At 41.5% G+C, this 14,570-nt stretch overlaps 1 protein-coding gene across 1 annotated transcript in view; it reads right to left on the bottom strand.

Annotated features, from left to right (window-relative positions):
* Positions 1-416: 416 nt before the first annotated feature.
* The window catches only part of LOC122813733 (CD276 antigen-like), a 281,152-nt gene continuing 266,998 nt past the window's right edge, over positions 417-14,570 (bottom strand). Inside the window, exon 5 of the mRNA XM_044086204.1 lies at positions 417-630. Within this exon, the coding sequence (XP_043942139.1) occupies positions 548-630 (83 nt within the window). The 3' untranslated portion in view covers positions 417-547. The remainder of the gene's footprint in view (positions 631-14,570) is intronic.

Genomic DNA, 14,570 nt, shown 5'->3' with positions numbered 1-14,570 from the left:
GAGTCACATTTACCAATGGCCGTGCAACTGTGGAGTTCATATGCACAACTTCAGGGCATGGCAGGTCAAAACTCCCACATGGAAGGTGCAAAGGGCAATTTTAAACATTTTCGAGTTACACTACTCGATCAAGAAAAAATGATGACATGTAAATTACTTTTGGATGACTTAAACACAGGAAAAGCCAAAAAAGGATAAATTTCAATACAGAGCAAAATGGGATTTTATTTTGGTAAAATTAGACGCAAACACTAACAAAGAAACATTATAGGTACTATGCAGTATGAAGATACATTAATATCAAATCCCATATTAATTAAGACCAGCTTTAGTAACTATTACAAAGACATGTTCCATTCTTCATCAGCTGATACAAAATCTAACAACATATTTTTACTGATTCTTATGTACCAATGAATGACATCCTACCTTTTGAAATGTATATGAGTATGAATGAGTCAATTATTCATGAGCTAGCATTGAAGAACCTCTCAGATTCACACCTGTTATCTAATGAATTTTACGCAAAGTTTAGCTCAGAATTGCTTTAATACTTTTTCCATTCAGTGTTGGGAACTTGACATTTTTTTTCTTGAAAAAGACTCGCTCCTTTAGAAACCCAAGAAGGACCTAAAATTAAAAGTAAATTATTGTCCAATCAATCTTTTACATTATGATTATAAAATGTGCTATATATTGTCATATTTACTCAAAATTCTACAGCCTAATCAGTTTGGGGTCCTTCAGGTGAAAATAAGAGCACGCTTCATCATATAATTCAGCCTATACTTTCATATTTTCATAATAACACATCCAAATAGTTTTATATAGCGTTTGTAAATGTGGATGTCTACACAGGATTTAACAGACTGTATACGTAGATCAAGTTCAGAATTTTAAGGAAGACACAAATCACAGGAGCTATGTATAATGACACTCTAGTACTGTTTTACCTTGTTTTTTGCATATTAATAAATATCAGACAGATATACATTTACAAACTTCCAAGTACTATCCCGGGATGCCAACTTTCACCTCTGTCATTTTAGTATCACTAAATCCAGTACTGGAGTCATCCAACAAGAAAAGGTTATATTTCTAGTACAAGTAAGTTACTGCCTGTGGTGCAGAGGGATAAAGCCCTGACTACTGTCCAGGTAACCTGTGTTGAACTGTTGGCTCAGGCAGCTGACGGCAGTGGCAGGGAGTATGGATTTTCCCAATCGTGGGGGGAACAGCAGAGATAGCGACACACACGCTCTGCCATTTCCCCTCAGAGAAGGGGTAGTGATTCACAGGGGTGGCCTAGAAGCAAGAGTTAGGTTCACCAAGTCACTGATGGATGATAACCTTCATAGTGTGTGTGTGTGTGTGTGTGTGTGTGTGTGTGTGTGTGTGTGTGTGTGTGCGTGCACACATGTATGGGGAAGTGTGAACTTGCAAGGGGAAAGTGTTGTGGCCCACTGCAATGTCGTTTGCACGTCTCCCTACTTGTGGGAGGAGGATTATGCATATCCAAATGCTCTCTCTGCTGAGGTTCTGACAAGAACACAAAGCACAGTCATGGCAGCCATGAGGATACTTTGTGCTCGCAAGAACAGAAAGTATCCTCATGGCTGCCTGAATGACAGCCCACTTTGAACAGATCTCATCTTAGCTCCTGGTGAAATCCTTCAAGTGGAAGAATGAATGGCACTGTGAGAGACCATTTGATAGTTATTTCAAAAGTAACAAGTAATTGAAAGTTTTTTTTTTTTTCATCTAGCACAGAAAATACAAAATAACTTAACAAACAATTAACTCTGGTAAAACTAAAATCTGGGCAAGCTGAGTATGCAGATTTATCTGAAAACTGGTAAACCAGACTTTCTACTTGTTATGATTCATTATATTCACGAGCCTGTATCATGCCCCCGTTTCATTCTGTTTTTAATTTTGAAAACACATTAACAGCAAACAATGAAGTTTCCAGTCCTGTGTACCAGCCTTTTGTATCTTGCCGAATTTCACTGTCACTTAAATAGATAACTACTGCAGGCCTAACAGTAGGTGTATGGTATGGTATGATACACATTCAGGCAGGTTTAAAAAAATTTTGTGGAAGGATTTGGAGAATAAACTGTACAGTTGTAATTCTGCTATTACTGAGCTTGGCAAATGTCTACTATTTTGCATACCAGTCATTCCTCCATACACTTGGTTTTTCAAAGTAGTAGACCTTGGAAGCAGGAGTCCTTAGGACGTGAATAAAACATAGGCACTAGATAAAATTATTAGAAAATCACCAAAAAATCAAATCATAAAAAGAATTTTACATTGCACTTTATTGGACTCTTGACTTGATGACCTGGGCAGGGGGCAGCCAAAAACTATGTTGATATGGATATGGCCTGAGAGGAACTTGGCTACAGTTTTGGTGGTTTGCCTTAAGATTTCAGCATAGTGGAAAAACTTGTATTTTTTGGCTTCAATTGCAGCAAATATTTAATCCTCAGTTTCTGGAATCAGAAGATTCCTTCTAAGTCGAATGTATCACACTACAATAGAAAAGCCTTTCAAGGCCTATTTAGGAGAATGATACTGCTCTCTGCCCCGGTAATATAAAGAAGGTTGTTCTAGCAGTGTGATGCAATCATGTGCATCAAATATACAAGGAAGTGGAAACTGCTGCAACCAGCAGGCCCAAGATGTGAGATAAATCCTCAGTATAAGCCAAGGCAAAATTGCACAGGACAGAGGTAGTTTACCTGCCTCAATGGAATTATCAACCTTCTGAGTACATCAAGAACTAAATTCAGGGTACAAATGTCAAAGAAGGGAGGAAAGCGGATCTGAACTGATAGAAGAGGTAGCAGATAACCAGATAAGCCAACCATGGCAAAAAGGGGACTTATGATACTACTACTGCAAAACACACACACACACACACACACACACACACACACACACACACACACACACACACACACACACACACACACACAAATAAATACGCATATATTTCTCAACCAAAGGGTAGATTGATGGGGCAGCATTCTGAATTTTTTTCCCCAAAAGTGTGAGTAACATCATGCAGTTTACTTAACATAACTAACATTGCATACCAGTATGACAAAATGTATCCAATAAAATGCTTCATAGTCACTTAAGTAGACTGGTCCAATTTGCTTCTTTTAGTTATTCAGTTACACTGTTGCGCAAAGTTATGCTTGAAAAGTTGCTTTAACGTCCTAAGACTGACAGCACATTTTACAATGTATAGTGCAGCGGTAGCGTTGCCGCCTCACAGCAAGAGGTTCTTCCTTTCGATTCTCGGCTGGAGCGCCTTCTGTGTGGAGTCTGCATGTCCTCCCCGCGGTCGAGTGGCATTCGAAAGACATGCGTTGAATGGGTGTGCCTTAGTTGAAGGTCGGGCGTTGTGCTGGCAACACGACACCATAAAAACCAACTGCCAATCATTAGCGGACCGGAGTTCCACTGTCGTGACCCCTAACCGGGAAAAGCCGAAAGGCAAACAACAACAACCCTAATGTTTCCGTAGCAGTTGCTTCACAAAAGAATTCTACACCTACTTAAATAAATGTACAGAACTATCAGTCCTGACTAGCTCTAAATATAATGGTAAATTTATAAATAAACCACCCTGGTAGTCCACCAACAAACTATATATGTTGGGAGGGTGGCCTAATGGTTAAGGTGTTTGCCTTACAAACACAAGGTGCAGGGTTTGAGTCTCACAAGGGATAATTGGCTAGGCTTAAAAATGGCTCACAAGGGCAGTTAGCTTAGTACTAACCTATGAACCTATGAACAATGAAAGAAAAAAAAACTCCTTAACATATATAGCTGGTCAAAACACCCTCGTGTGAAAACCATCAGGACATTTACTTAAAATGTGAAAAATACTACTGGGTCCACTAAAGCAGCCCATGAACACAGTTTAACATCTGAAGCTAAGCACAATTATAAATCCTTCCTTAGCTATGCTATGAAGTAAGACCCAGTGCTCTGAAGTTATTCTTAAATGAGAACACCTACTCTGATCCAGTAGTATTTCCGATATACTAGCAATCAAATTCAGTATGAAGTTTACCCCAGAGATGACTATCCAAAGTGTGCTTATCTCAGGACCCCATTGATCCTGAATGATTATTAAATATGATTACCTGCATATTTAATAAACAGTACTAAAAAGCCCTAATACAGCCACTCCTTAAACTATTTAAACTGAGTTTGACCATGGGCTTTGTCACTGTGGTTTGGTGCACAGCAGTAGTGATACCACACACAGACCCACACCGAAACAGAGAGAGACAGACCCACACCGACACAGAGACAGACCCACACAAAGAGACAGACCCACACACAGACAGACCTACACACACAGAGCGGCACACACACACACAGAGCGACACACACACACACAGAGCGACACACACACACACACACACACACACAGAGCGACACACACACACACACACACACACACACAGCGACACACACACACACACAACGACACACAGAGCGACACGCACACACAGAGCGACACGCACACACAGAGCGACACGCACACACAGAGCGACACACACACACACACACACACACACACACACACACACAGAGCGACACACACACACACACAGAGCGACACCCACACAGAGAGCGACACACAGAGCAACACACACACACACACAAAGAGCGACACACACACACACACACAGAGCGACACACACACACACAGCGACACACACACAGACCGATGCGCACACACACACACACACACACACACACACACACACACACACCGACTGACACACACACACAGACCGACACACACACACAGACCGACACACACACACACAGACCGACACACACACAGACCGACACACACACACAGACCGACACACACACCATATTTCCCTGAATGTTGATGGACAGGGCACTATTAAAACCATTTTATTATCACAATCTTGAAAATCATGATCCTGAGACCATAACATCGAAACAACAGTAAGCAGAAGACCAAAATACTGAACTCCCAGTCTTCACCCCCTCCCATAGGACCAGTGCTAGCATTCATTCTAGGTCCACACCCCTGCAGGACTCATTACAGGGTTCACAGTATTCATGATTTTTATTATCTCAAGAATGTGATTTTTAAGATTGTAGTAGCAAACCATTGACACCATATTGCTCAGCTTCCATGCTTATGAATTCTGGCCATAGGCAAAATTAATCGGGGCCAAAGACCCCAAATCAAGGAACAATTTGTTAATGCTACTCTGATTCGCTGCTAAAGTTGATACAACATGTTTGGCATTGGCATGCATTTCCTAAACAAGAAGATACATGAAACGCTAATGTCTGGAATTATTACCAGTTTATAATCTCCAGAGGCAGCCCAGAAGGTGTACACTGCAACACCTTGCAATATGTGTGCATCAGCACAAATTTCCTTAACAATAATATGCATGAAAGTAAAATTCATGGCATTATTTCAGCATAAGCAATTGGGAGACAAAGAGCCAAAAATCAAAGAACAGTTTTCAAGCATTACTCTAATTTACTTGAAAAGCTAATGCAGTAATGGACTGATAGTGTGATCATCAGTTTTGCATCAAAATGCATTTTCTGAACAATAAATATCAATATCCTAATGTCTGGTATTATTTACTGACTAATCTGGAGTGATTTACCTTAAAATCTTAGCCAAAGAGGTTTACCCACGGCATGATTATTGCTAATTGAAAACTAATCCCAAATCCTATTTCTACCAAGTACAGGTTATCTGTTTCCTGAACAATAAGTATCAAAGTGTAATTACTGACTGATGATACAATCTTCAGTGATTAAAAAAGTACAGTTTTGTACCTACCATAAATGTAGATGTTCGAAGATCCACATTGCTGCAGTCCTTACACTTGGGTAGTCCGCTGTCCTCGGTCGGCCCGAATATCAAAGTATAAGGCTGACGTCGGTCAAGGCGCATTAGACTGACATCAGGACGCCAGGGTACAAAATGCGCATGACCGACGCCATATCCTCAGACTTTTCTTGCCCCAGATGTCAGAAGACCCTAAAAATAAAGGTCAAAACCAAAAACAGCAAAACAACCAACCAACCACCCTTTGCACTAATAATATGTACAATGTATACAATATATACAAAAATTACAATCCAACCCACACAACCACCTCTAACTACAGACCGACACACACCATATTTCCCTGAATGTTGATGGACAGGGCACTATTAAAACCATTTTATTATCACAATCTTGAAAATCATGATCCTGAGACCATAATATCAAAACAATAGTAAGCAGAAGACCAAAATACTGAACTCCCAGTCTTCACCCCCTCCCATAGAACCAGTGCTAGCATTCATTCTAGGTCCACACCCCTGCAGGACTCATTACAGGGTTCACAGTATTCATGATTTTTATTATCTCAAGAATGTGATTTTTAAGATTGTAGTAGCAAACCATTAACACCATATTGCTCAGCTTCCATGCTTATGAATTTTGGCCATAGGCAAAATTAATGGGGGCCAAAGACCCCAAATCAAGGAACAATTTGTTAATGCTACTCTGATTCGCTGCTAAAGTTGATACAATATGTTTGGCATTGGCATGCATTTCCTAAAGAAGAAGATACATGAAACGCTAATGTCTGGAATTATTACCAGTTTATAATCTCCAGAGGCAGCCCAGAAGGTGTACACTGCAACACCTTGCAATATGTGTGCATCAACACAAATTTCCTTAACAATAATATGCATGAAAGTAAAATTCCTGGCATTATTTCAGCATAAGCAATTGGGAGACAAAGAGCCAAAAATCAAAGAACAGTTTTCAAGCATTACTCTAATTTACTTGAAAGGCTAATGCAGTAATGGACTGATAGTGTGATCATCAGTTTTGCATCAAAATGCATTTTCTGAACAATAAATATCAATATCCTAATGTCTGGCATTATTTACTGACTAATCTGGAGTGATTTACCTTAAAATCTTAGCCAAAGAGGTTTATCCACGGCATGATTATTGCTAATTGAAAACTAATCCCAAATCCTATTTCTTACCAAGTACAGGATATCTGTTTCCTGAACAATAAGTATCAAAGTGTAATTACTGACTGATGATACAATCTTCAGTGATTAAAAAAGTACAGTTTTGTACCTACCATAAATGTAGATGTTCGAAGATCCACATTGCTGCAGTCCTTACACTTGGGTAGTCCGCTGTCCTCGGTCGGCCCGAATATCAAAGTATAAGGCTGACGTCGGTCAAGGCGCATTAGACTGACATCAGGACGTCAGGGTACAAATGCGCATGACCGACGTCATATCCTCAGTCTTTTCTTGCCCCAGATGTCAGAAGACCCTAAAAAGAAAGGTCAAAACCAAAAAACAGCAAACAACCAACCAACCACCCTTGCACTAATAATATGTACAATGTATACAATATATACAAAAATTACAATCCAACCCACACAACCACCTCTAAATACAGAGGGGAAGGAGGGAGGGATAATTGGACTGCAGCAATGTGGATCTTCGAACATCTACATTTATGGTAGGTACAAAACTGTACTATGTTCTTCATCTCACATTGCTGCAGTCCTTACACTTGGGTAGAATCCCAAAGCAGAGGTAAGGGAGGATGGCAAAACTATAAAGAAGCAGGAGCTGCCAAAATGCCCTGTAAAATAGCAGTGGCAAAACCAGCCCTAGATTTAGAGTAAAGTGGAAGGTGGTAATGCTTAGAGAAAGTATGAACTGAACTCCAAGTAGCTGCCTCCAAAATATCCTTAGTTGCCACCCCTTAAAAAGCTGTTGAAGTGACAGTAGCCCTAGTGGAATGAGGCCTAATCCCAGCTGGAATCTCTTGCCATGATGGGAATAACAGAAAGCAATGCAAAACCCAATCCACTTAGAAATAGTTTGTTTTGACACAGGCTTACCCTGAGAACTCAAAGCAAAAGAAACAAATAACTGCTGAGACTGCCTGAACTCCTTAGTCCTGCTTAAATAATAACGCAACTGCCTGTGTACATCTAAAGTGTGCAGAATCTTTTCCCCTTTATTTTGGGGATTTGCATAAAAAGTAGGCAAATGAATAGTTTGGTTTAAAGCCACACTAGAAACCACTTTAGGCATAAAGGAAGGATTAGTACGCAAAGATACCCTATCCTTATGGAAAATTAAGAAAGGCTCAACTGCCATAAGGGCCTGCAATTCAGAAACCCTTCTTGCAGAGGTAATGGCCAACAAAAAAGCAGTCTTCCATGATAAATATTTCAACTCAGTAGTAGCTGCAGGCTCAAAAGGTTGTAGAGTGAGTTTCTCCAACACAAAATTGAGATCCCAAGCAGGAGTAGGAGCTCTACGTGGGGGTCTTATATTCTTTGCCCCTCTAAGAAATTGCTTGAACAAAGGATGAGAAAACAATGGTGGAACACAGTCATAGTGAGCTGAAATTGCTGCAGCATGAACCTTAATAGAAGAGAAGGACAAACCCTTGTCCAATAACTCAGTAAGATATTGAAGAGCCACACTTAAATTAGGCTCAGAAACATCAAAATCCTTTGCTGCACTCCAACATAAAAATCTCTTCCATTTATCAGCGTACACTTTCCTGGTACTAGGCCTTCTAGCTTCCAAAATCACATTCAAAACTTGCTGTGGAAGTTGAGACCCTCTATGGTTCAAAACAGAATATGCCAGGCTGTTAGGTGTAGAGAGTGAAGCTTGACATTGAGTAAATGACTGTCCTCCTGAGACAACAGGTGTGGAATCGAAGGTAAAGGCCATGGAGGCTCCCGTACCAAACTTCTCAGTAATGGGTACCAGTGCTGTCGAGGCCAATCTGGAGCTATTAAAATCATCCAATGATCTTTGCCCAGCAGAGGTAAAAGCTGTTGTAACGTCAACATTTTGAACTTGGGAATGTCCAGATAAGTGTTGAGGATAGATAAATCCAAAATTGGTCTCCACGTGTTCCCCTTCTTTGGTACTAGGAACAGGCGGGAATAAAATCCTAGGCCCACTTCTGGCATAGGGACCGGCTGTATGGCCCCTATTTGAAGCAACTGAGAAATCTGTTTGCGAGCCTCTATTCTTTGTTGAGGAGGAATGTCTGACATGCCTTTGAAAGGAGGCAAGATATGGAAATAAAACCTGTAACCGTGGTATATAATGTCCAATACCCATTTGTCTTGGGTAAGTAAACTCCAACTTTCCTTGAAAAGTGCTAACCTTCCTCCCAAAGGTGCTGCCAGACGAGAAGGCTCTGGCAGCTGAAAAGGTAGGTCATTGGGTCTGTTTACGAAAGGACTGACCCCTGCCCTCACCCGAAGACTGTGCAGGTGAACTCCCTGTTCTAGGCCTGAAAGAGCCCTGAGCTCTGCCCCTACCACGTCTAGATCTACCCCTAGACTGGGAATCATAAGAAGGATACGTCCACCCTTTGGAAGGCCAATTCCTACTAAACTTCGGAGGCTGAACCTGCAAAAATTCCTTAACAGTCTGCATAGACTTAGCCTTGTCTTCCATTTTCTTCAAGACTGCCTCAACAGGCGAACCAAACAACACATCAGATTGTAAAGGAGCATCTAAAATCCTTGACTTAACATGGTCAGATAAATTCTGATCCCTTAGCCAGGCATGCCTGCGAAGAACTGACCCAGTGGCAGCCACCCTAGACAAGGCCTGTACAGCATCAAAACCACATTGCAGAGAATGCTTACCCACCTGCTCAGAAACATGTACTAAATCTTGTAACTCCTTACACTCAATACCTTCCGCCAGAGCATCTACCTTAGACTTCAATTGAGAAAGTAGATAGTTTTGGTATTTCAACATGTGAAACTGGCAATTCAAAGCCCTCATAGCTAGAGTGGAGGAAGTATAGACTTTCTTTCCCCATCTATCCAAAGCCCTGGCCTCTTTATCTGGAGGAACCGGATTTTTAACAACAGAAGCCTTAACACCCTTAGGCCCCTGACTAACAGTTTCTGGGTCTGCCCTAGGACTCTTGAACAGATACTTATGAGCTTCAGGCACCCTGTAATACCTATCCGGTTTAACAGGAGCAGGAGGCAAAGAATCAGGATTAAGAGAGGCCTCTGCAAACACATCTTCCACAACATCCAGAACAGGAGGTATAGCCAAAGGCCTATGCTGGGGTAAAAGCAAAAATTCTCTAAGCCTTTTCCTGGAATCAGAGAAATCCTGACCTTCCCACTTAAAGTGCTCCCTCATGGAATGAAGAGTCTCTGAAAAAGAAAAATCCTCAGGAGGAGAAGCAGAAGGAGTAGAATCATCCACATCAGAATCAGAATAAGGAGAATACTACTGGGTCTACTAAAGCAGCCCATGAACACAGTTTAACATCTGAAGCTAAGCACAATTATACATCCTTCCTTAGCTATGCTATGAAGTAAGACCCATCAGTGCTCTGAAGTTATTCTTAAATGAGAACACCTACTCTGATCCAGTAGTATTTCCGATATACTAGCAATCAAATTCAGTATGAAGTTTACCCCAGAGATGACTATCCAAAGTGTGCTTATCTCAGGACCCCATGGATCCTGAATGATTATTAAATATGATTATCTGCATATTTAATAAACAGTACTAAAAAGCCCTAATACAGCCACTCCTTAAACTATTTAAACTGAGTTTGACCATGGGCTTTGTCACTGTGGTTTGGTGCACAGCAGTAGTGATACCACACACAGACCTACACCGACACAGAGAGAGACAGACCCACACCGACACAGAGACAGACCCACACAAAGAGACAGACCCACACACAGACAGACCCACACACACAGAGCGACACACACACACACACACACACACACACACACACACACACACACACACACACACACACACACACACACACACACACACAGAGCGACACACACACACACACACAGAGCGACACACACACACAGAGCGACACACACACACACACACACAGAGCGACACACACAGAGACACGCACACACATCACACACACACACACACACACACACACACACACACACACACACACACACACACAGAGCGACAGAGAGAGACACACAGAGCGACACACACACAGAGCGACACAGAGAGCGACACACACACAGAGCGACACACACACACACACACACACACACAGAGCGACACACACACACACAAACACACACACACACACACAAGAGCGACACACACACACACACACAAGAGCGACACACACACACAGAGCAACGCGCAAACACACAGACCGATGTGCACACACACAGACCGATGTGCACACACAGACCGACACACACACCGACACACAGACCGACACACACACAGACCGACACACACACACACAGACCGACACACACACACACAGACCGACACACACCGACTGACACACACACACACAGACTGACACACACACACAGACCGACACACACACGCACTATATATAGACCGACACACACACGCACTATATATAGACCGACACACTGAATGTTGATGGACAGGGCACTATTAAAACCATTTTATTATCACAATCTTGAAAATCATGATCCTGAGACCATAATATCAAAACAATAGTAAGCAGACACAGACCAAAATACTGAGACTCCCAGTCTTCACACACCCATAGAACCAGTGCTAGCATTCATTCTAGGTCCACACCCCTGCAGGACTCATTACAGGGTTCACAGTATTCATGATTTTTATTATCTCAAGAATGTGATTTTTGAGATTGTAGTAGCAAACCATTGCATATTGCTCAGCTTCCATGCTTATGAATTTTGGCCATAGGCAAAATTAATGGGGGCCAAAGACCCCAAATCAAGGAACAATTTGTTAATGCTACTCTGATTCGCTGCTAAAGTTGATACAACATGTTTGGCATTGGCATGCATTTCCTAAACAAGAAGATACATGAAACGCTAATGTCTGGAATTATTACCAGTTTATAATCTCCAGAGGCAGCCCAGAAGGTGTACACTGCAACACCTTGCAATATGTGTGCATCAGCACAAATTTCCTTAACAATAATATGCATGAAAGTAAAATTCATGGCATTATTTCAGCATAAGCAATTGGGAGACAAAGAGCCAAAAATCAAAGAACAGTTTTCAAGCATTACTCTAATTTACTTGAAAAGCTAATGCAGTAATGGACTGATAGTGTGATCATCAGTTTTGCATCAAAATGCATTTTCTGAACAATAAATATCAATATCCTAATGTCTGGTATTATTTACTGACTAATCTGGAGTGATTTACCTTAAAATCTTAGCCAAAGAGGTTTACCCACGGCATGATTATTGCTAATTGAAAACTAATCCCAAATCCTATTTCTTACCAAGTACAGGATATCTGTTTCCTGAACAATAAGTATCAAAGTGTAATTACTGACTGATGATACAATCTTCAGTGATTAAAAAAGTACAGTTTTGTACCTACCATAAATGTAGATGTTCGAAGATCCACATTGCTGCAGTCCTTACACTTGGGTAGTCCGCTGTCCTCGGTCGAATATCAAAGTATAAGGCTGACGCGTCAAGGCGCATTAGACTGACACCAGGAGGTCAGGGTACAAATGCGCATGACCGACGACATATCCTCAGACTTTTCTTGCCCCAGATGTCAGAAGACCCTAAAAGAAAGGTCAAAACCAAAACAGCAAACAACCAACCAACCACCCTTGCACTAATAATATGTACAATGTATACAATATATACAAAATTACAATCCAACCCACACAACCACCTCTAACTACAGAGGGAAGGAGGAGGATATTGGACTGCAGCAATGTGGATCTTCGAACATCTACATTTATGGTAGGTACAAAACTGTACTATGTTCTTCATCTCACATTGCTGCAGTCCTTACACTTGGGTAGAATCCCAAAGCAGAGGTAAGGGAGGATGGCAAAACTATAAAGAAGCAGGAGCTGCCAAAATGCCCTGTAAAATAGCAGTGGCAAAACCAGCCCTAGATTTAGAGTAAAGTGGAAGGTGGTAATGCTTAGAGAAAGTATGAACTGAACTCCAAGTAGCTGCCTCCAAAATATCCTTAGTTGCCACCCCCCTTAAAAAAGCTGTTGAAGTGGCAGTAGCCCTAGTGGAATGAGGCCTAATCCCAGCTGGAATCTCTTGCCATGATGGGAATAACAGAAAGCAATGCAAAACCCAATCCACTTAGAAATAGTTTGTTTTGACACAGGCTTACCCTGAGAACTCAAAGCAAAAGAAACAAATAACTGCTGAGACTGCCTGAACTCCTTAGTCCTGCTTAAATAATAACGCAACTGCCTGTGTACATCTAAAGTGTGCAGAATCTTTTCCCCTTTATTTTGGGGATTTGCATAAAAAGTAGGTAAATGAATAGTTTGGTTTAAAGCCACACTAGAAACCACTTTAGGCATAAAGGAAGGATTAGTAAAAAGATACCCTATCCTTATGGAAAATTAAGAAAGGCTCAACCATAAGGGCCTGCAATTCAGAAACCCTTCTTGCAGAGGTAATGGCCAACAAAAGCAGTTTTCCATGATAAATATTTCAACTGTGTAGTAGCTGCAGGCTCAAAAGGTTGTAGAGTGAGTTTCTCCAACACAAAATTGAGATCCCAAGCAGGAGTAGGAGCTCTAGGGGGGTCTTATATTCTTTGCCCCTCTAAGAAATTGCTTGAACAAAGGATGAGAAAACAATGGTGGAACACAGTCATAGTGAGCTGAAATTGCTGCAGCATGAACCTTAATAGAAGAGAAGGACAAACCCTTGTCCAATAACTCAGTAAGATATTGAAGAGCCACACTTAAATTAGGCTCAGAAACATCAAAATCCTTTGCTGCACTCCAACATAAAAATCTCTTCCATTTATCAGCTGCACACTTTCCTGGTACTAGGCCTTCTAGCTTCCAAAATCACATTCAAAACTTGCTGTGGAAGTTGAGACCCTCTATGGTTCAAAACAGAATATGCCAGGCTGTTAGGTGTAGAGAGTGAAGCTTGACATTGAGTAAATGACTGTCCTCCTGAGACAACAGGTGTGGAATCGAAGGTAAAGGCCATGGAGGCTCCTGCATCAAACTTCTCAGTAATGGGTACCAGTGCTGTCGAGGCCAATCTGGAGCTATTAAAATCATCCAATGATCTTTGCCCAGCAGAGGTAAAAGCTGTTGTAACGTCAACATTTTGAACTTGGGAATGTCCAGATAAGTGTTGAGGATAGATAAATCCAAAATTGGTCTCCACGTGTTCCCCTTCTTTGGTACTAGGAACAGGGGGAATAAAATCCTAGGCCCACTTCTGGCATAGGGACCGGCTGTATGGCCCCTATTTGAAGCAACAGAAATCTGTTTGCGAGCCTCTATTCTTTGTTGAGGAGGAATGTCTGACATGCCTTTGAAAGGAGGCAAGATATGGAAATAAAACCTGTAACCGTGGTATATAATGTCCAATACCCATTTGTCTTGGGTAAGTAAACTCCAACTTTCCTTGAAAAGTGCTAACCTTCCTCCCAAAGGTGCTGCCAGGCGAAGGCTCTGGCAGCTGAAAAGGTAGGTCAT

This window comes from Protopterus annectens, chromosome 10.part0 (assembly GCF_019279795.1).
Source record: "Protopterus annectens isolate FY-2018-M chromosome 10.part0, PAN1.0, whole genome shotgun sequence".
NCBI lineage: Eukaryota > Metazoa > Chordata > Ceratodontiformes > Protopteridae > Protopterus > Protopterus annectens.
This window is presented reverse-complemented; position numbering and strand designations above follow the sequence as displayed.